The 22,106-nt window shown below is 49.3% G+C and overlaps 2 protein-coding genes across 2 annotated transcripts in view; both read left to right on the top strand.

Moving 5' to 3' along the window:
* The window catches only part of LOC310807515 (FYN-binding protein 1-like), a gene marked incomplete at its 5' end in the record, with an annotated part of 6,342 nt that extends 6,292 nt beyond the window's left edge, over window positions 1-50 (top strand). The window contains one exon of the mRNA XM_083674013.1: window positions 1-50. This exon is cut by the window's left edge and continues 130 nt beyond it.
* A 311-nt stretch (window positions 51-361) lies between these two features.
* On the top strand, window positions 362-22,010 carry rictora (RPTOR independent companion of MTOR, complex 2 a). Its single transcript, XM_083672615.1, has 37 exons — window positions 362-437; window positions 563-610; window positions 1,707-1,804; window positions 3,199-3,263; window positions 3,407-3,538; window positions 3,846-3,909; window positions 4,911-5,037; window positions 5,264-5,433; window positions 6,035-6,102; window positions 6,244-6,311; window positions 6,430-6,512; window positions 6,858-6,945; window positions 7,161-7,251; window positions 7,359-7,425; window positions 7,529-7,609; window positions 7,845-7,945; window positions 8,060-8,225; window positions 8,493-8,594; window positions 8,753-8,799; window positions 8,946-9,081; window positions 9,315-9,514; window positions 9,906-10,032; window positions 10,800-10,964; window positions 11,058-11,134; window positions 11,393-11,471; window positions 12,126-12,235; window positions 14,242-14,329; window positions 14,493-14,585; window positions 14,771-14,877; window positions 15,069-15,298; window positions 15,620-16,751; window positions 17,643-17,899; window positions 18,519-18,728; window positions 18,954-19,112; window positions 19,294-19,417; window positions 19,662-19,800; window positions 19,911-22,010. Exons 1-37 carry the CDS (start codon window positions 389-391, stop codon window positions 19,989-19,991), a joined length of 5,229 nt encoding a protein of 1,742 aa, XP_083528741.1. The 5' UTR covers window positions 362-388; the 3' UTR covers window positions 19,992-22,010.
* The last annotated feature ends 96 nt before the right edge of the window (window positions 22,011-22,106 follow it).

The following is a 22,106-nucleotide window of genomic DNA, read 5'->3' as shown; positions in this document are numbered from 1 at the left end:
CTGGTATAAAATACTTCAAATTTGGTTGTTTTTAAAGAATAAAGACTTTAGCATGATGGTTTTGTTTGACTGTTTATTAGTGAAATTCAAGTGAATGGAAGGCTTGCAAAAAGGCTGGGGCTAAGAAATTGGAGTTGACAAGTTCTCCAAAAAGGCAAGCAGATAAGTTGGAAAATGTGATACTTTGCTACATTAAAAGTTCATGGATTGACTAAGATGTATTTCGCTACACTAAACGAGTAGGCCCTTTGAACCCAGCTTGAACTATTGGCAGGAGGCGCGGACGCGGACGCGGCACTCTGGCGGAAATTCTGTGCGCGATAAACGCGTTCCGTGTTTTCTCGCGACAAGGCACGAAGTTTCCGGTGTTGTGTATGTTCCTGGAAACATGGCGGTCAGCATCCGCGGCCGTCCGATCCGAAGTCTTCGGATGCGAGGTAAGCATGAACGACTCGACCCGACATCAGCTTTATGAACTTCAAATAAAAAATGCCGATGTTGTTTAGTTTCCGATGGCCCAGGAGTGATCCCTCACAGTGTCCCCGATGTGTCCTTTTGACAGGTCGGAATGACAGCGGTGAGGAGAACGTACCGCTCGATCTGACCAGAGGTAAGACGGACCCGCGGAGTGAAAGCGATTGTTGTTAACTAAAATGGCTGTGATTTTTTTTCAACAACTGATGCGATACCGGTATTTCATATTATTCTATCTGTATATTAATGTCGTTTGTAGCTAGCTAGCTAGGGAGCTAAATCCTCAGCCAGCTTGTCGAACAGCTCATCCAGCAGCACCGGAGAGGCGTAGCAGCGCCCAGCCATGATGACGCTGTGTTGTTTTGATTAGTGAGTGGGATAGCTAGCATTAGCCAGCCTGGCTAACTGTTATTATTCGAGATATTTGCTATGCCCGGGAGGAGTAGGCTATTTAGCCAGCCTGTGTTTATGATCTGGGCGTGTGCGTACCATCTTCAAAGATTCAATGGTTGGCTGATGTGACACGATCACACGAACTGTCAGATTTGCAGCAGTCTTGTTCAGAACCGGCTTACAAGCTGTCATAACATGGCGAAGAGGAGTAGCCCTGTGAATTAAGTCCGCTATTTGGAGGAATCCTCTTGCTAACTGCACGTGTGGGTTTTCTCAATTGTGTCGATTTGGCAACTGTGTCTGGGTGCAACATTGAAATTCACCAAAAGAAGCTAGGCCCCCGGGCCCGACACAATAATACACAAGATGGTTGCTTTTGCCATCACAACTCTTGCCGACGGGACCAGTGTTTTGATTTGAGCCCGATCGACATCGTTGAGAGCACCGCGCCTCCCCGCAGTACTGGTGAACATCATCTGAGCTCCGAACATCATCCACATCACGCGTTATTCCTGAAGCTCCTGACACTTCCATTCGTGAACAACACACCCGATTCTGCCCGGCACGTCGATTTTTCACAGAGCCGTCAATCCAGCCACGTTTATTTCAATGTTTCCAGCCACCATATAGTTTAGATGGAAAAACAAAAGACACTTCCTACTTTTGACCCTGACGAAACATGCCTCCTATTGTGATGGCCCGGGTTTGTATACTGTACACATTGTATTCATGTGACCGGCTAAAACGAGTTTTCTGCTACAGACCAATAGTGGTTCCTTGCGCACTTCTGTGGAAATTGTGCTCTTTAGATGACATTTCTCTCTCATTTGCTTCCACAGAACCTTCTGACAACCTGCGTGAAATCCTTCAAAATGTCGCCAAGCCCCACGGTGTGACCAATATGCGGAAATTGGGCCACTTGAACAATTTCATAAAGGTATGTTCATTAATGCAATGATGACGATGAAGATGACAGCCTTCATTGTCTACCATGTTGCATTTACCTTGTAGTTTCAATTTCGCTTCTGTAAAGAGAGGAAGCCACGTTAGATATATTGAGATGCGCTCTCTGAGCCCATTGTCTCTGTGGCCGTCGACCTCTCCTTGCCCCTCTCCTCCCGGGCGCCGATGCCAACAGGCCTAGCTGTGCCTGTCATTGTGATGCTGACAGTCAGTCTAACAGGAGCCCCAGGGAAGATCCGTGTGACCTAATGTGCGTCAACAGCACTTCTGATTCTGAAACCAGAGATTTCCAACGTCTGCTATTGTTGTTCTTATGAAACTGGAGACGTTGTATGTGGAGTCTCCCTTCTCTCCAAGGTTGCACTGCAAGGCTAGATCTGTACCTTCAGCCCCCCCCCCCCCCCCCCCACACACACACACACACACACACACCCGGCCCGTGTCATGGTTGTTCTGCTGATAGTGGGGGTTAAAGTGAGGTTGTGTCTTGAACTGGTAAGATCAGCCTCTGCCACAAAGCTTCAACATTTCACCGTGCTGACCTGTGCTAGAGACACAGGAAAGATGTATCAAATAGTAAGACATTTTGTTGAGCATTTCTGACCCATGCAGATTCAGTTTCTGTCTGCACTCGAGCCGTGGGGGAGAGCAGACCTACAACTTCAGCGTTGCTGGTCCGCGTCTCTTCTCTGGGTTCATTGCTGTCCTATCCTGCAGGTTTTAGGGAGATGTAACTAACTAAGCCAGAGCACTCGGAGTAACAGAGCTGAGACAGAGCTGCGTGTCTACACCTGACTGGCTTGTTTACAACTGGATAGAAGTGTGTGTGTGTCTGTGTGTCTGTGTGTCTGTGTGTGTGTGTGACAGAGGGCTGCGTCTCCTTTTAAGGATTCTAGGACAGAGAAGGGTGACCTAATCCCCCTGTAGAGTGTCACATGCCCCCTCCCTTCCAGCCCCCCGCCCGCCTGGGCTCTGACATCACCACTGCTTCCAAACACCATCTCTCCCCTCCCACCCGGCTCTGCCGTGTGCAGTTAAAGAGATGGGGTTTTGTTTCAGCCTCAGAGCTAACTGCTAAAGCTCACTATTATTATACTATGAAAAGTGAGACGCCTTTTCAGATTTCACATTGTGCGTACATGAACAACATGCCACAAGGATGCAATGTTATTATCACCATTGAATCGCCTGAAAATAATCCCGATGTCAGAAGTAGTGTTGAAGCGGCCATGAACTCATAGTATATTTGACGTGCGTCTCTGTCACTGTGTTTGTGTATAAAAGTGTTTTGGATGTTAAAAGGGCAGTCAGAAGCTCCAATGAATCCTCCCCGACAGCTGACATCCAGTGCTGTACTTTGTGTTTCAGGTGCTATTAAGCATTGGCCACAGTGAGGAGAAGTTTGGGTTTACATATGAAGAAATCATAGTTTGGTAAGTGGTGTCAGTTGGTGGTACATGCCCATTGGTATGTGTCTAGAGTGTTTGTCCAGTTCATGCCATGATGTCTTGGGTGTGTCAGTGTGTGTGCGTTAACCTCCATTTTGTGTCAAATGGTGTGTGGTTTCCACCCCCAGCTTGCGGCTCGCCCTTCTAAATGAGGCGAAGGAGGTTCGTGCTGCAGGTCTGCGGGCTCTGCGCTACCTCATCAGAGACAGCGGCGTGCTGCAGAAGGTCCTCAGACTGCAGGTGGACTACCTGATCGCAAGGTGAGTGAGGTCTCCATCCTGTCCCACCCCACTGCCCCTGACTACAGATCTAGGATCAGTCTAGGATCAATCTTAACGGTCCCTCCTGAAGACCTCTTCACCCCCACTACCCCCCTTCTTCTAGCATTATGCCATAAATGTAAATGTAGAATTACACAATACCACAAATCCAAACCTGCGCTTTTCTGAGAAACAAATGTATGACCCTGTATCAATATGTATAAGCAGCCACCTGTAACCACACTTAGCGATGTTTCAAGTCATTGACCAGGTGTGTGTTCTGCTGTTCCCCGTGTGCTGGACTCAGGTGCATCGACATTCAGCAGAGCAACGAGGGAGAGAGGACTCAGGCTCTGAGACTGGTCCGAAAGGTAACGGCCCTGAGTCTTACTGCATCACATATACATGCCTTCTGGCACTACGACTGCCTATGGCCCTGGTCTGAGCACTGATTACTTTGTCTTACGATGACTATTGGATAGATGATTCACTTACTTAAACAAATGTATTAGTTGTAAGTCGCTTTGGATAAAGGCGTCTGGTAAATGCCATAAATGTAAATGTAAATGCATAATCTTGCTCTGTTTGTCCCTGGATGAACCTGCATGTTACCGTTACCTGCCTGTGTTATTACTTTATTACCACGTGAATTCATGGGTGTAGTGACACTTTGACTGTTCCGGACAATGACATGATGTGAGAGGATACCCTCGTCCTGGTTGTTGTTTAAAGCTGTTTTGGTGATATACAGTCGGTCAGCTGATCCAGGCCTGTGTGTGCTAGATCTGCATAGGGCCAGCACGGTACCAGTGGAATATAGTCACTGGTTGATCTGTGTTGGTGTGAGTATGTGGATGGTTCGCACATGCCTGCGGGCTGGAGATATTTATAGCTCCATCTGTAGTTTACTGTAAACGCTAGCACACAGGCCCACATGCACACACACACACACACACACATACACAGTGGCTCTGGTTTCTATATACAACAATTAGCTAAGTTAATGACCAGTGGCCATACTGGAATTCTGTAACCTAATATAGCCCAATATGTTTGCCCAGGCAACAACCATTTCATACTCTTTTTTTTTTTCTTCTTTTTTTTTTTCTTTTTTACCCTGGTAGCAATTGCACACTAGAATGTATTCTCAAATGTCGGCTCAATCATTTGTTTCTGCCAGGAAAGAAACATTATTATACATATGTGACATGCATCAAAAACTTGAAAAAGGTTTCTACAGTAGTTACCTCAGCCAGAAGCTAGTGACTAGACAGAAGCCACCTTAACCAATGTTTTCTAGGTGAGACTGTTCAGTTTATTGTGAAGCCTTCTCCCTTTCACCCGTTCTGCCCGCCTCCTTCTCCCTCTCCAGATGATCACAGTGAACGCGATGCTGTTCCCCAGCTCCATCGCCAACTCCCTCATTGCCGTGGGAACGGACGGGCTGCAGGAGAGAGACCGCATGGTGCGCGCCGCCATCGCTATCGTCTGTGAGCTGGGTGGGTACCGAGGCCTACGCTGTAGAGAGTTCGCTTAAGGCAAACTGGCTGTGGGTTAAGGAAAAGAGACCGGGGGCGAGGAGGAATTAATTGAAGACTATTGAGATGCGCCCCTGATGTGTTGGAACGCAGAAATACATTGAAAAGAAGAGACCTCACGGTTTTGTACTGTCAGTAAGTAAGAGGAATGCTCTGGATGTGTAATGCATCCGTTCCTGTCCCGCAGCTCTGAAGAACCCAGAGGTGGTGGCTAAGAGAGGGGGTCTCAGCACCATCCTGAAGAGTGTGATCGACTGTCAGCTGAGCCGCATCAACGAGGCCCTGATCACCACCATCCTCCACCTCCTCAACCACCCTCACACCAGGCAGTATGTGAGGAATGACGTGGAGCTCGAGGTACGCATCGACACAAGCGCTCTCTGTCTCTCTCTCTCTCTCTCTTTCTTTCTTTCTCTCTCTCTCTCTCTCTTTCTCTTTTTCTCTCTTTCTCTCTATGTCTGTCTCTCTTTCTCTCTCACTATGTCTGTCACTCACTCAATCACTCACACACACACACACACACACACACACACACACACACACACTCATAGGAAGCCAGTATTATGACGAGCTCACTCGGCCGAGAGCCATCTCAGTAAGGATTAACCTCGGGTTGCCTTTCTCTTTCCCATGGAGATTACAGCGATCAGTTACATCAGCCCTCTAAAGCCTCTCTCTCTCCCCAACACATCCTGTCTGGAAACAGATACCGCTCCTCATACCTAGATCAGGGGGCGATCCCCCAACCACAGGCTCACTCATAATAGGCTGATGGAAACTGATGTACGACTAGTAATATCTGTAATCTGTGAATGTGGGAACTTACTTACTGTAACAACAAATGTCCATTGACACGATACAGGAAATGTTATTATGTTTCTGAATACTGACAGGAAGAAGATTGCACTCATCTGTTACTTGTGTGTATGACTTGGTGTGTTCTTCTCTGTCTTTCCAGCAAATCCTCGCACCTTTCACAGACTTCCACTACCGACACAATGCAGACACGGCAGAAGGGCAGCTCAAGTGAGTGTGTGTGTGTGTGTGTGTGTCCTGCACAGGTCCTGTTCCTACAGTATGTCCAATGTCATGTGTCAAGTTTGTGATCATGTTTTATGTTAAGTGTTCCTACGTTGTTCATTTGTGTGTGTGTGTGTGTGTCCTCAGGGAGGACCGTGAGGCACGTTTCCTGTCCAGTCGGATGGCCATAGTGGCAGCCTTCCGCTCCTGGTCTGGTAAGACCCTCTCCCTGTCTCTGAACCTTCAGATAAGTCTTCATTGTTGCTGCCATGGAAGTGTAAATGGTTGTCATGGAAGTGTAAATGGTAGACTCTTGTCTCCTTTTGTATCCAGGGATCATCAACCTGTGCAAGATCGGGAACTCTGGAATACAGTCTCTAATTGGCCTGCTCTGTATACCAAATATGGAAGTGAGGGTGGGTACTACAATTGCTCTCTATACCAAATATGGAAGTGGGGGGTGGGTCCTGGACCTGCTCTCCATACCAAATATGGAAGTGGGGGGTGGGTCCTGGACCTGCTCTCCATACCAAATATGGAAGTGGGGGGTGGGTCCTGGACCTGCTCTCTATACCAAATATGGAAGTAAGGGTGGGTCCTGGACCTGCTTTGTGTACCAAATGTAGAAGTGAGGGTGGGTATTGGAATTGTAATTTTGATGGTGACAAAATGTCTAGATCATGTCATGTCTCTGGTTTGTTATGCATGAAGAGAACATTCCATGTATGTATCTCTTACGTCCTTTCCCTTGGGCCCTGCAGAAAAGCTTGTTGGAGGTTTTGTATGAGATCTTCAGGCTTCCTCTCCCCATTGTAACGCAAGACTTCACTGAAGCTCTTCTCAGTGTGGGTGAGTAGACACACCAGCCTCCTGAGTAGCATGTTAGCATCACATCCTGGTTTTGTTCTCAACAGCGATAAATCTTTGCTTTGTCAAACAAGACAACGGCCAGTCGGCCGGTAGCAGAAACAAAACTACATTACCCAGCATTCCCCTCCTCTCTGGTATGTCTTGTGTAGTTCTAGAGGTGTTACTGAGCCATGCGGTCCTCTTATCCCTCACAGATCCCAGTAGGTGCCAGGACAGCTGGAGACTGTCTGATGGCTTCGTGGCTGCGGAGGCCAAAGTCATTCTCCCCCATCGGGCACGGTCCAGGTGAGAGGATGACGATGCCACAGAAAGAGGAAGAAATGGTCCAACAGTTGTGAAATCCACAGGACGTTTCAGTGTGCTTTATATGTTTTCGGTGTTGTGTTTTTCAGGCCTGACCTGATGGATAACTACCTGGCCCTGGTTCTCTCTGCTTTCATCTCCAGTGGGCTTCTAGAGGTAGGGAAACATGAGAGGAAGTGTGTGTACTTAGCGATATCTGTGAGCTCACGTTAACTAGACTGACGGTACGTGTCTAACACACCCCGTCCCCGTCCTCTAGGGCCTGGTTGAGGTGGTGACCAGCGGAGAGGACCAGACCTCCGTGAGAGCCACCATCCTCCTAGGAGAACTCCTGCACATGGTACTGTTAGAGAGCACCTCGTTTTTCTGCCCAGTTCTTACATTGATACGACTGTTTTAATGACCTGCTTTCTCCCTTTCTCCCTTGCTCCCTCTCTCCCTCTCTCTCCTTCTCTCTCCCTCTCCCTCTCCCTCTCCCTCTCTCCCTCTCCCTCTCTCCCTTTCTCTCTCCCTCTCCCCCTCCTCCTCTCCCTCTCTCTCCCTCCCTCTCTCTCTCCTTCCTTTGTGTCCTTTAGGCCAACACCATTCTCCCTCACTCACACAGTCACCACCTGCACTGCTTACCCACCCTCATCAACATGGCTGCCTCCTTTGACATCCCCCAAGAAAAACGCCTGTGAGTGCACACACACACACACAAGCACACACACAGGAGAAATACCAATGTGCTGACAAGCACACCGATGACCCCCTATGATCTTTGTTCATGATTGTTGTTGTGTATTTTTAGTCGGGCGAGTGCAGCGGTCAACCACCTGAAGCGCTTCCATGAGAAGAAGAAGCGAGGACCCAAACCATACAGCCTCTATTTGGACCACATAGTCCGCAAGTCTGTGTCACCTCACCACCGGAAGGAGTCACACACGCGTGCACACAGGGACATCTATGCCATTAAGGTACACACACACACATTTTCATAGCAGATTGTGTACATTTGTTTTTTTAGGTCAGTCCTCATGCGCGTGTGTGTGTGTGTATGTATGTATGTGTATGTATGTGTGTGTATGTGTGTGTATGTGTGTGTATGTGTATGTGTGTGTGTGTATGTGTGTGTATGTGTGTGTATGTGTGTGTGTGTGTGTGTGTGTGTGTGTGTGTGTGTGTGTGTGTATGTATGTGTGTGTATGTGTATGTGTGTGTGTGTGCTCGCCTGTGTGTTTTAGGATACTGAGGAAGCCCTGATGATGAACCTGAGGGACAGTCACATCCTGAACCACAAGCAGAACCTGGACTGGAACTGGCTCCTCATAGCCACCATCCTCAAGGTGAGGCCCGGCACTAGTGTGTGTCTTAGCTTCTGTTCTTTTGGTTGTTTGTTCCTTGCCCAGGACCACAGCTGCAAATTGGCTTAACAACTATAGGAACTGAATTGCGACCATGGTCTTAATCATTGGATTTAACGCAATTTTATTTTCTCTCTCAGTGGCCCAATGTTAACCTCAGGAACAACAAAGACGAACAGATGCACAAGTAAGACCTTCCGTGAACCCACACACACAACCACACACACAACCACACACACAACCACACACGCAACCACACACACAACCAAAACAGAGTCAAAGCAGCTTTTGTTGCTGAGCTTCAGAACCGAGCCTGTCTGTGGTGTTGTGCAGGTTCGTGCGGAGGCTGCTGTTCTTCTACAAGCCGAGCAGTAAGCTGTATGCCGGGCTGGAGCTGGACCACGGCAAGGCCAGACAGCTCACTGTGGTGGGATGTCAGTTTGTCGAGTTCCTTCTGGAGTCTGAGGAGGTGAGGCACAGACACACACACACACACACATACATACTGATATTGATACCTATGGTGGTACCACATGTTGTTATGGGAGGACCTAGCAAAGGGAAATGTAGAAATCTATCACACACACAGACACAGAAACAGACACACAGACAGACATTGATACCTATGGTGGTACCATTCGATTTGGACCGAATCGAAATGTAGAAATCTATGCCTCCTTGCCCCCCTCTGTGTCTGTCCAGGATGGCCAGGCGTACCTGGAGGAGCTGGTCAAGGACATGGTGTCATGGCTGTCCTCCTCCTCGGGCCTGAAGCCGGAGCGCTGTCTCCAGAGCAACGGCCTGCTCACAACCCTCAGCCAGCACTACTTCCTGTTCCTGGGAACCCTCTCTGCCCACCCGCATGGGGTTAAACTGCTGGAGAAGTGTAGTCTGTTCCAGTGGTAAGTCTAACCTAACCATCCCTCCCTCATGGGGTTAAACTGCTGGAGAAGTGTAGTCTGTTCCAGTGGTAAGTCTAACCTAACCATCCCTCCCTCATGGGGTTAAACTGCTGGAGAAGTGTAGTCTGTTCCAGTGGTAAGTCTAACCTAACCATCCCTCCCTCATGGGGTTAAACTGCTGGAGAAGTGTAGGCTGTTCCAGTGGTCTATTATAATCTTTGGCAGTCTTGGCTAAGAGTCTTGTCAAACTAGTGCAGAGATGAGAACATACACACCTCTCATCTATATTACCTGCATTACCGTCTTGATTTGAGTAATCCAATTCAGTAACCTCTTTTAGTAACCCAATTGCAACACTATTTCTGTCTGTCTGTGTGTGTCTCCTCCTCAGTCTGCTGAACCTGTGCTCGGTGAAGAACCAGGACCCAGTGTTGAAGCTGGCAGTGTCTACACTGGACTACAGCAGGGACGGCCTGGCCAGAGTCATCCTCTCCAAGATTCTCACTGCTTCTACCGACGTAAGGCGTGACACACAGACAGACTACAGGGAGACGTACACACTTACAGTACATGCAGACATACATGTATTCTGATACATACATACATACATACATACAGTATCAAAAGTTTGGACACACCATCTCATTCAATGGTTTTTCTTTATTTTTTATTATTTTCTACATTGTAGATTAATATTGAAGACATCATAACTATGAAGAAACACATATGGAATTATGTAGTAAACAAAAAAGTGTTAAACAAACCACAATATGGTTTATATTTTAGATTCTTCAAAGTAGCCACCTTTTGCTTTGATGACAGCTTTGCACACTCTTGGCAAGGTGTGTCCAAACTTTTGACTGTTACTGTACATACATACATACATACATACGTACGTACATACATACATATGTACACAGACATACAGACAGACATGTATGAGAACATGTGTTGAATGTGTTGAACGCCGCGTATCCTGAGCAAAGCACTCCGTCCTCTGCTTCCCCCTCTGACCACACAGACCTGCTGACTGTAATCACCTGCACACGTCAATGAGTACTCACCTCTGTTGCTCACCCCAACCATCTCCCTTTTACTCTCTCTCTCTCTCTCTCTCTGAGCAGTATTTGTATCAATATTATGTATTTTTATTCTATTGTCACTTTATCTTGTTGTTGTGATGTGAGCTGCAGTAGTGCCTTAATTGCCCCTCGGGGATCAATAACGTATCTATTTATCTATCTGTCTATCTATCTATCTATCTATCTATCTGTCTATCTATCAGATATGCAGGCTGTATGCCACTAAGCACCTGCGTGTGTTGCTGAGGGCGGGGGTGGAGTTCTTCAGTAACTGGGGTATGGAGCTGCTGGTCACCCAGCTGCACGACCACAGCAAGGCCGTCTCCATGGAGGCCCTGGACATACTGGACGAGGCCTGCGAGGACAAGGTGTGTGGCCGTGTGGGCGTGTGGGCGTGTGGGCGGGGTTGTTTTACTCTGTCTTTTTGACATGGTCTGATGTTTTGTTGTGGTCCCCCCTAGGCTAACCTCCATGCTCTGATCCAGCTCAAACCAGCTCTGTCCCACCTGGGAGACAAGGGCCTCCTGCTGCTACTCAGGTGTGTCCTAAACACTCACACACACACACACACACACACACACACACACACACAAACACTATTCTCCCAGAAACAAAATGGTCTTTCATCTTTCTAATGGTCTGCATTTGTAATCAGAGCCCTCCTTTATTGATACCATTGTGCTTCAGCTTTGTTATGCCAGGGTCATTCATAGCGAGCACAGGTATGCTGTTCTCACAGGTACGCTGTTCTCACAGGTATGCTGTTCTCCCTCTAACACCAGTCTCCCCTGTGCAGGTTCCTGTCTATCCCTAAGGGCTTCTCTTACCTCAACGAGAGGGGCTACGTCAACAAACAGCTGGACAAATGGCAGAAGGTACACTGTGCTCACCTCGGTTCCGTTCTCCAATACGGACCAGAAACACTCACATTTCCTTATCCCAATCCAGAGGAGATGTTTTTACACCCTGTATGGGAAAGTTATTCATCCAGTGGTCCTCTGTGGCTCAGTTGGTAGAGCGTGGCGCTAACAACGCTTAGGTTGTGGGTTTGATTCCCACTGGGACCATATATACTGAAATGTATGCACTCACTGCAATGTAGGTCGCTTTGGATAAAAGCGTCAGCTAAATGGCATATAATATTATTATTATTATTATTATTATTATTATTATTATTATTACAGTAACTTTGAATACCTTTGCATTAAGCTTATTAGCGGAGAATGTCTGCAGAATATATAGTACCAGTCAAAAGTTTGGACACACCTTCTCATTCAATGGTTTTTCTTTATTTTTTATTATTTTCTACATTGTAGATTAATATTGAACGAACACACATGGAATTATGTAGTAAACAAAAAAGTGTTAAACAAACCAGAATACGGTTTATATTTTAGATTCTTCAAAGTAGCCACCTTTTGCTTTGATGACAGCTTTGCACACTCTTGGCAAGGTGTGTCCTAACTTTTGACTGATACTGTATCCTCACGTGTTGTTGTTCTCTGACCCAAACCCCTGCTGTCCTGCAGGAGTACAACCTGAAGTATGTGGACCTGATCGAGGAGCAGCTCAACGAAGCGTTAACGACGTACCGCAAACCTGTGGACGGTGATAACTACGTCCGACGCAGCAACCAAAGGTCAGGGGGCGGAGCTTAGCTGGCTGTTTGTAAAAAAACAGGTTAGACGTAAAAAAGAAAAAGAAAAGTGAAAAACACAGCTCTGGTCCTGGAGAGCCACGGGATATGCAGGTTTTTGCTTCAGCCCAGCACGAGCTAATCACAAGTCTTGAGTACTTGAATCAAGTGTGGTGGTCCTCTGTGGCTCAGTTGGTAGAGCACGGCGCTAACAACACTTAGGTTGTGGGTTTGATTCCCGCCGGGACCATACATACTGGAATGTATGCACTCACTGCAGTGTAAGTCGCTTTGGATAAAAGCGTCAGCTAAAGGGCGTATATTATCTGCCTATTCCAGGCATAGCCGCTCCTGGCGTCAGATGCTGTCCAGATCTTTATTCCACACTTGCCAGGTTTGATTGGCATGTACTGTAGAAGAGGCCGCCGCCCCTGAAAGGCACCAGGCACTCGTCGACCGCCACCTCAGGGCCTGGATTGTACCTCAGTGGCAGGCGCTCCGCCCACCTGTCCCAGACCTTCCTGACGGCAGCCAGGTTGTCGTTGTGGCAGCAGGTCGTGTATCTCTGTTATGAAATTGAATAACTCTCGAGAGGACAGTTGCCCGTAATAGAGGCCTCCCTGACTCCTCATCCCACAGACTTGGTGCAGCCTCATTGTTTAGGCCGGTATATTCCTGCCAGAATCAACGGACCCATGTAGGCTTGGAGATCTGCCCGGTCCAGTTCTCTCCACTTGTCCCCAAACACACGCCTCCCCTGACTCCCCTGACGCCTCCCCTCCAAGTTGGTCATGTCCAGTATAATTTTCTCAATGGACTCTGGTAAAACGAGTTGGAAGCTGGACTTGATGTCATCCACATGAGACGTTGCATACCGTGTTGGCCCTGGGGTCATCCTCACTATGCTTTCCACTCTCGCTCTGCCCCCTGGATGAATACCAGAACAAGTTGCCATTCTTGGACTGGAATGTCACCTCAGGGGCCTCTTCCTCAGGGGCCTCTTCCTCGTCTGCTGACTGTTGGTCAGTCTCATAATAGTCTGGGTCGAAATCTGGATCGATGTTGCCTTCCATTTCCGAGACATCCTCCTCTGTCTCTGGTTCAATTTCAATCTCCTCCATCTCTCTCCTGGGTTCAGAATGATGACCCCCAGCCTCTCTGACAGACAGTCGCCTACTCATTGTGTTCACAGAGTAAAATGAGAGCAAGGCACAAAGAAAGCTTTCTATATGGGGTCTGTGAGAAGATATGATACATTGTTTAGTCTGGAAGGTGTAGTTCACGTGGGGGGATGGGCATATAAGCACGAGAAAGAGAGAGGTTCCCGTAACGAACACCAAATTGTTTTGTCTGGAAGGTGTGGTTCACCTGGGGGGATGGGCACATAAGCACATTGAGAACCAACCCCCCTCTATGTGTGTGTGTGTGTGTGTGTGTGTGTGTGTGTGTGTGTGTGTGTGTGTGTGTGTGTGTGTGTGTGTGTGTGTGTGTGTGTGTGTGTGTGTGTGTGTGTGTGTGTGTGTGTGTGTGTGTGTGTGTGTGTGTGTGTGTGCAGGAAGGAAGAGGGGGGGGGTGAATCTGTGTGTGTGAGGGGGTGGGGGCGGATGGGTGGGGGGTGAGGGGGTTGTGGTTGTGGATGTGTGTGTGTGTGTGTGTGTGTGAGGGGGTGGGGGCGGATGGGTGGGGGGTGAGGGGGTTGTGGGTGTGTGGGTATGGGGATGTTTTGCTGGATGAACATAATATAGTCTTACCCATTAATGTCCTATGGCGGTCATTTTAAACCCGTAACCCCACAGGTGTGGCAGTTGACTAAACCACTCAAAATGTTTATATGTTCAAATGCCTGGTGTGGAGGAAAACATAAGGTCTTGAGGCAATCAGAAGAAAAACACAATATTTATGATTTAGGAAAAGATGTAAATCGGTCAGATTTGACCCGAACACTAGAGGAAGGCAAGTACAGCTTTTCTCTCTCTGATGTCACTCTTTGCGCATTGTTTTGTCTCTAGGTTACAAAGACCAAACGTCTTTCTCCCTGTGCACTTGTACGGTCAGCTGGTACATGACAAGACAGGCTGCCACCTGCTGGAGGCTCAGGTAACTACACGGCTCTCTAAAACTACCCAATGTACTTATACTATTTAGTATCAAACGGCTTATATTAGAATCTCACGGCTATCATTGTTAGATGGAGAGCAACAGGATGTGCAGGCTTTGGTTCCAGCCCAGGGGTAACACACCTCTCTCTCTCTCTCTCCAGAGTGTGGTTCCTGACCTCAGCTACACGGTTCGCTCCCCGATGCTGGACACCTGGGAGGGCATCAAACAGCTGAAGGCCGCTCTCTGGGCTCTGGTCAGTCCCTTCAACAACCAGGACTTTTATTTGCTAATCAACACATCGATCGATAGATCAGCCAGCGATATCATCGGTCTTTTTGAATGAATTAAGAAAACAGAACACCATTTTTTGTTTAGTTTTGCAGTGATTGGTGTCGTGTTGTGAGAGGATGATTGAACAACACTTGTCTTTCCCTCCAGGGTAACATTGGCTCGTCCAACTGGGGCCTGAATCTCCTGCAGGAGGAGAATGTTATCCCTGACATCCTGGTCATGGCCCAGCACTGTGAGGTGCTTTCTATACGAGGGTAAGGGACCACACACACACACACACACAGGCACACGCACACACACACACACACACACACACACACACGCGCGCACACACATTTCTGTCCTTTCCTCTCTTTACCCTATGCGTGTGATAAGACTTACTTTGTTCTCTCTCTCTCTCTCTCCCTCCCTCCCTCCCTCCCTCCCTCTCCCTCCCTCCCTCCAGGACGTGTGTGTACGTGCTGGGTGTGATCTCTAAGACCAGGCAGGGCTGTGAGGTGTTGAAGCAGTACGGCTGGGACACGGTCAGACACAGTCGCAGGACGCTGTGGCCCATCTCCCCGGACGAGGTGGACACCCTGCTGACCTCTGAACTCTCCTCCGTGCCGAGCACGCTCAGCCTCAACTCCGAGTCCACCAGCTCCCGGCACAACAGCGAGAGCGAATCACAGCCCAGTGAGTGCTAGGACAGGTTATCATTGGACAGTTCCATACAGGGAAGCCAGTACCTTGGTGCTTTTCAGAGAAGATTAGAAAAGCATGGTTTCCTTTCACTAGGATTATGATTAACCATTGAGTGGTTTTCTGTTTGTGCTTTTTCACATTGTTAAAGTACCCAACTTTTGTTATATTCTAATATTCTCATTATAATATATTCTCATCCTCTGTAATTTCTCTGTCTCACACATACGGTGCACTGTACTGAACTGTATGTTAGGTATATTTTCACACGTATGTTGTGTAACACGTATGTATGTGTGTTCCCTGTGACCTCAGGCATGTACATCCTGGACGACGACAGGTGTGAAGTTCTGGACGAATCAGACGATTCCTCCCTGTACCTGCGTTCCAAACCCATGAAGGACCGCAGTCCCTTCACCATCCTGGCTTCCACCCGCTTCGTACGAAACCGCTTCCTTAACTCCCTCTCCCTCCCCAGCAAGAAACTACGCAGCACCAGCGACCCCAAGACTGGGGGGGGCTCCCGGACCCCTACCGAGCCCAAACTGGGGGGTATGAGGAGGAACCGGACGGTGACGGAGCCCTCCATCTACTCCTCGAGCCAGGGGGATGTTTTCACCCCCCTGTTCAACGGCAGGGGGATGCCCAAGAGCCCCACGGTCAGCCTGGAGACCTCCTTCGTGGGAACCAGGAGGGGCTCGGAAGAGCAGCTGCTGGGGGAGGGGAGATTGGCCCGGGGAGGAGGGTCCGGCTTGGGGCTGAGCTCTGGAGGGTCCGGGGGTCTGGTGGTGGGCGGTCTAGGGGGGCAAGTGGGAGCAGTGGTGGAGCCCCCCAACAAAGACCGGGAGCACAGTAGCCGAGAGCGTCTGGCAGGGGGGGATGGGGGGTCCTCTTCCTCCGGTGGTGGGGGAGGGAATGGAGTAGGAGGGGGGGGGACTCAGTTCAAGAGCCGCAGCCAGAGCTTCAACACGGACACCACCACCAGCGGCATCAGCTCCATGAGCTCCAGCCCCTCCCGGGAAACGGTGGGGCCCGACCCCGAACCCGAATCCTCGGACTGCATTAGCCTCAACACGGTGGTGTCTGCCAAGACGGTCAAAACTCTGTACTCCCTCACCCCCCAGGTCCAGACCAACCACCTCCCCCTCTCCAAGTCCAACTCTGTCTCCCTCGTGCCTCCCGGCTCCTCACACACCCTCCCCCGCAGAGCCCAGTCCCTCAAGACCCCCTCCGTAGTCAACCTGAAGAGTTTGGCCGACTGTAGCTTCATGTACACGAGTCCGCGGGACGCGCTGGGCTACGCCACGCTGCGGAGGCTGCAGCAGCAGAGGATACACCCGTCTCTGTCCCACAGCGAGGCGCTGTCGTCCCCCGCTAAGGACGTGCTGTTCACTGACACCATCACCATGAAGACGGGCAGCCTGGACTCCAGGCTTACCCCGCGCAGGTAACATAGCCGAGACAGACACACACACACTGGATACACACACACACACACACACACAATGGACACACACCTACATACACACGCACACCGATAACCTACGGCACACTAACACAACCTTTGTCCTTTGACCTTTGCCCTTTGTCATTTGAGTTGTCATTTCTCATGCTTTCTCACTGTCAGTACATAATTGTATTCGTTTGTCTGGTTGTATCAGAGTTGCACGACTCTGCCTGTCTAATCATTGTCTCCTGTTGTTGTTCATTTTCTTCCTCATTGTGTGTGTGAGCTCACGGGGTCAGTGCAGAGAGGCCAACATTAAAGCAGAGTGAGGGGATATTCGGGTTAAGGTTGTAACAAGTGTGTGTGTGTGTGCGTACGTGTGCGTGCGCGTGTGTGTGTATCAGGATGTTTGCTAAGAGGGTTAGCTGTCCGTTCCCCAGCACCTCTGCTGCACCACATCGCAGACTGTCCAGAACTCTCCTCCCTCGGTGGGTGGCCCAATCTAGCCTCCCCCTTTACATCCCCGCTGGTGCCTTAGAAACCTGGTGCTCCATAGTCCAGCTCTCCCTCCCGCCTGTCTCTAGGGCCCCAGGCCTTTTAGGTGGACCGCTGAGGCTAGCCTCCCCTTGGACCCCTTTAGAAAGCCTGTCTCCTTCGTGGCTTATTTACGGATGGTTCTAGAAGGGTAGTGGTAAGTGTTGACACTTAGTCCTCCTAGACTGTAGGTGGGGTGAGTAGACTCACTGGTCTGGTGCTGTGAGCCGTTTGTCTATCTTTCGTTCCTCTCACTCACCCCATACCTCCATCTGCCTCTAACTCCCTTCCCCTTTTCTCTCTACTTCTCGCCCCCCCCCATTCCTCTCTCACCTCCCCCCCTCCCACCCTCCCCAGGTTCCTGAAGGCTCTGAGTTTTGCGTCTCTGGACAAAGAGGAGCTCCTCAGCCCCATAAACCAGAGCACTCTCCATCGCTGCTCCTCAGTGCGCTCCATGGTCTCTAGCGCCACCTACGGGTGCAACGACGACTACATCGGCCTGGCGCTGCCCATGGACATCAACGCCATGTTCCACATCCGGGACACGCCCTACTTCCAGCAGAGGACCAGCCCGCTCTCGGAGGAGGGAAACAATTTCTTCTTCGGAGATGACGGTAAAGAGTCATCTCACTGTAGGAGAAATGGAGAGATAGAGAGATTTGGGGGAGAAAAAAAAAGTGGGGAAGGTGGAGGAATCGGTGGAGAGGTGCAGGAATGGGTAGAAGAACGGAAGGGTTTATGGAGGTGCAGAGAGAGACAGAGGTGGATGAATGGGTTGAGAGATGGTGAGAGATGAAGGGATGGTGAGAGATGAAGGGATGGTTAGAGATGAAGGGATGGTTAGAGAGATGGTGAGAGATGAAGGGATGGTTAGAGAGATGGTGAGAGATGAAGGGATGGTGAGAGATGAAGGGATGGTGAGAGATGAAGGGATGGTTAGAGAGATGGTGAGAGATGAAGGGATGGTGAGAGATGAAGGGATGGTTAGAGAGATGGTGAGAGATGAAGGGATGGTTAGAGAGATGGTGAGAGATGAAGGGATGGTTAGAGAGATGGTGAGAGATGAAGGGATGGTTAGAGAGATGGTGAGAGATGAAGGGATGGTTAGAGAGATGGTTAGAGATGGTGAGAGATGAAGGGATGGTTAGAGAGATGGTGAGAGATGAAGGGATGGTTAGAGAGATGGTGTGGCCAGTGGAGTGATTTGTTGCTCTCTCTTTTGGGCGTGTGTAGATTCTGAGCGGCCCCCTCTGCCAGTGCTGAAGCAGCAGTTCAGTATCTCAGAGCTGATGGCCCACAGAGAGAACAACCAGAACCATACCCTGGGTCCAGAGGAGACGGGCCTGCAGGAACACACAGACGACAACTGCCTCTACTGCGTAGGAGCCACTGTACTGGGCTACCACACACAACCCCAGATCAACAACACACACAAACGCACAGGTGGGGATGACCACACTCACACATGCTGTACACACACACACACACACACACACACACACACACTGTACACACACACTCTCGTAGTACATACACACAGTTCAATACACTCCTGTGCAGGTGATGCAAACATGTACTGTATACATACAGATAGACCATTGTTCCAGTATGTGATGGTGGTGTGTCCCTCTCCTCTCCCCTCCCCTCCCCTCCCCTCTGCTCTGACAGACTACGTGGACTTCCCTGCGTCTGGGTGGGTCGGCCAGAGCAGCCATCGTCTGGAGACCATGCCTCAGTCCAAGTTCTCTGGGGTCTCGGGCTGCAGCGAAGCTGCTGTGTCCCAGGGGTCCATCTGCAGTACACCCACCCCATCCGACCTCGTACTGGGTAATACACACACACACACACACACACACACACACACACACACACACCCTTCTAACAAACCCAAATTTGCCATGACTTTCTGGAAATATTTGTTATTGGCTTTGTTAAAGGTTTTGGAGTGTGTCCTCTGATGGGCTATTGTGTGTGTGTGTGTGTGTGTGTGTGTGTGTGTGTCCGTTAGGTGGGAAGGCGATCTCAGAGGACGCCCCGGCCTGCCGCATCGTCCTGAGAAAGGAGGTGCTTCGCCTTGTCATCAACCTCAGCTCCTCTGTAGGAACCAAAGGCCACGAGACAGGACTACTGACGTAAGACACACACACACGAGCACACACACACACACACACACACACACACCCAGTGTCGACCATGTCAGCCCAGTCCGGAGGCGTCTCAGCACACATGGCCTCCACCAGAGATCAACACACACACACACACACACACACACACACACCAAAGGCCACAAGAGGGGACTAGTCTGACTGCTCTCTCTCTCTCTCTCTCTCTCTCTCTCCCTCTCTCTCTCTCTCTCTCTCTCTCCTCCCTCCCTAGGATAAAGGAGAAGTTCCCCTATGCGTTTGATGATATCTGTCTGTACTCAGAGGTGTCTCACCTCTTGGCCCATTGCATGTTCCGCCTCCCCTCACGACGCTTCATCCAGGAGCTCTTTCAGGATGTGCACTTCATACCGGTAAGGGGCTCTCCGCTCTTCTTCTTCTTCTTCTTCTTCTTCTTCTCTCTCTTCTGCCGCCTGTGCGCTGTGCTTTGATCTTGTGCTTATGGCGCTTCCTGTTCCCTCAGATGTACGAGGAAGCAGAAGCGATCCTGTCGACGCCATCTAAATCTGTCGACTTGGAAACAGACCCCCCCACGGAATCCTGATGGTCTGTCCCTCCACCCTGTCAGCACTGCCCTCCAAGCCCCCCCCACCCCCACCCCCTCCCACCCCACCACCATTCCACTCCACAGAGATGGACAGGCGAGAGAGGAGGGTGAGAATGGAGGGATAAGGCTGAAAGAGGGGGAGACTGCAAGAGGGGGAGACTGCAAGAGGGGGAGACTGCTTTGCACGTTGCTGAAGCTCAGTATGGTGATGGGAGCGTGGATGGAGAGAAGGGGAGACGAAAGGTTTTCTTCCCTTCTACAAAGGAGAAGAGGAGAGCTGGAGATTGAGGAGATCAAAAACTCTTATGAACAAAATAAACCCAACACGCCTAATGCTGTTTCAGACCATAACCAACAGGGGGAGCAGTTTTACCAAATACTGTTTTCTGATGGACGCCCAAACCTGAGCAATGGACACAAGGCGCTGACCTGACCTGACGCACCAAGCTGGATCATTAAGACTTAAGACTGTGTTTTTAAAAATGCACCTTTTGCTCTCCTCAGAGGTGGTGTGTTCTGTTATGAAATATAAAAAAAAAAAAAAGGCATGTTCAGTCCATCCCAGTGAGTCCTGGACGCAACCTCTTCTCCCTCTATATGTAAAACACTACAGAGGGTCCCACTGTGTTGAGACTGGGACCCTCCCCCAATACCCCAACCCCCTAGTCAGCTCCTGCTAGAGAGGGTTGTCCTGTGATCCCCTGAGTTCATCACTTCCAACTGACTGTAGCCTCAGATCAAATGACTCAGTTCACCAACTACTTTTCTATTTATTTCTTAATAAGACTCAAGACAATCAAGCATCGGTAGTGTTTTAGTTTGGTAGCGATCTCCACCGTCTCTCTGTGTCCATCTCTGACCTGCTGTGGCCAGAACGGCACGCCATGTCCCCCTAGGCTGCATACATCTACCTGTGCTACTTCCTATCGTTGTTCAGATGTTATCCCTTCTCAGAGGGTTTCAGGAGGTTGGTTGGTTGGTTGGTTGGTTGGTTGGTTGGTAAAAGCAGACTGGTATTCTGTCCATTCTTACCTGACTTCAGATCATCATCTCGTTTACCATGCCTCATTCAAGACAGCACCTTCCCTCCCTCCCTCCCTCCCTCCCTCTCCTGCTTCTATCCCCCTGACTAGTTTGACTGCTCTCTCTCCTCCCTCCCCCTCCCTCCCTCCCTCCCTCCCCCTCCCTCCCTCCCTCTCCTGCTTCTATCCCCTGACTAGTTTGACTGCTCTCCCTCCCTCCCTCCTTCTCTCCCTCCTTCTCTCCCTCCTCCCTCTTCTGCTTCTATCCCCTGACTAGTTTGACTGCTCTCCCTCCCTCCCTCCTTCTCTCCCTCCTCCCTCCCTCTCTCCCTCCTCCCCCCCTCCCTCTCCTGCTTCTATCCCCCTGACTAGTTTGACTGCTCTCCCTCCCTCCCCCTGCATGTCAGAACTGCATGTCAGAACTGTCGTATCATCTTATCATTCTCACTCTTATTTTTCTTCCTGGAAATGATTCATCCAAAATGCTTTTATTCATTTCTTAGGTTGTCATCACACGTTTACAAATGGGGGACATTAAACTTGTCCCCTGATTTGTATCCACCATACAATATCGCTGTCTATCATTTGCTGAGATTAGGGGGCGGGTGACGTGATAATTTAAGGATTGGTGAAAGGTTTCCAGGGAAACGGGGAAGCCCTGTTTCTATTGGCTAGATTTGCTATATTGCTGCTACAAGTGGACTCGTAGAGAGATGATTTATAGATCGGCTGAATGACGTCAGACCTGATCTATTTATTATATATCTGTACCATAGCAGACAGAGCAACGAGAGAAGAAAAAAAATGTTATTTATATTTTTCCTTGAGACTGTATTATAATTTAAAAGGATTTTTTTTTTTCTTTTTGCCTGAATCGTGGTTTCCCTTGTATAATGTGTACAGTATGTTTTAGGACATTGCTGACCTAAAGAAGCATACAATCCTATCAAAGGGATACATTGTTAATAAAAACAAAAATCATGAAATACTTCAACTCCGGTGGTTTGTTATTTTATTGTCAGCATGGTTTGTGTCTTTGCACCACCTGTTTGTTTTCATGTGTCTCACTATACATTTGATTACGATTCTG

This window comes from Argentina silus (assembly GCF_951799395.1).
Source record: "Argentina silus genome assembly, chromosome: 7".
Lineage (NCBI taxonomy): Eukaryota > Metazoa > Chordata > Actinopteri > Argentiniformes > Argentinidae > Argentina > Argentina silus.
This window is presented reverse-complemented; position numbering and strand designations above follow the sequence as displayed.

Excerpts from the sequence above, each read along its gene's own strand:
- rictora (XM_083672615.1), top strand. The coding sequence starts at position 389 with ATGGCGGTCAGCATCCGCGGCCGTCCGATCCGAAGTCTTCGGATGCGA. Across the intron at positions 3,910-4,910 it reads CTCTGAGACTGGTCCGAAAG|ATGATCACAGTGAACGCGAT; the intron begins GTAACGGCCCTG and ends CTCCCTCTCCAG. Across the intron at positions 14,878-15,068 it reads GAGGTGCTTTCTATACGAGG|GACGTGTGTGTACGTGCTGG; the intron begins GTAAGGGACCAC and ends CCCTCCCTCCAG.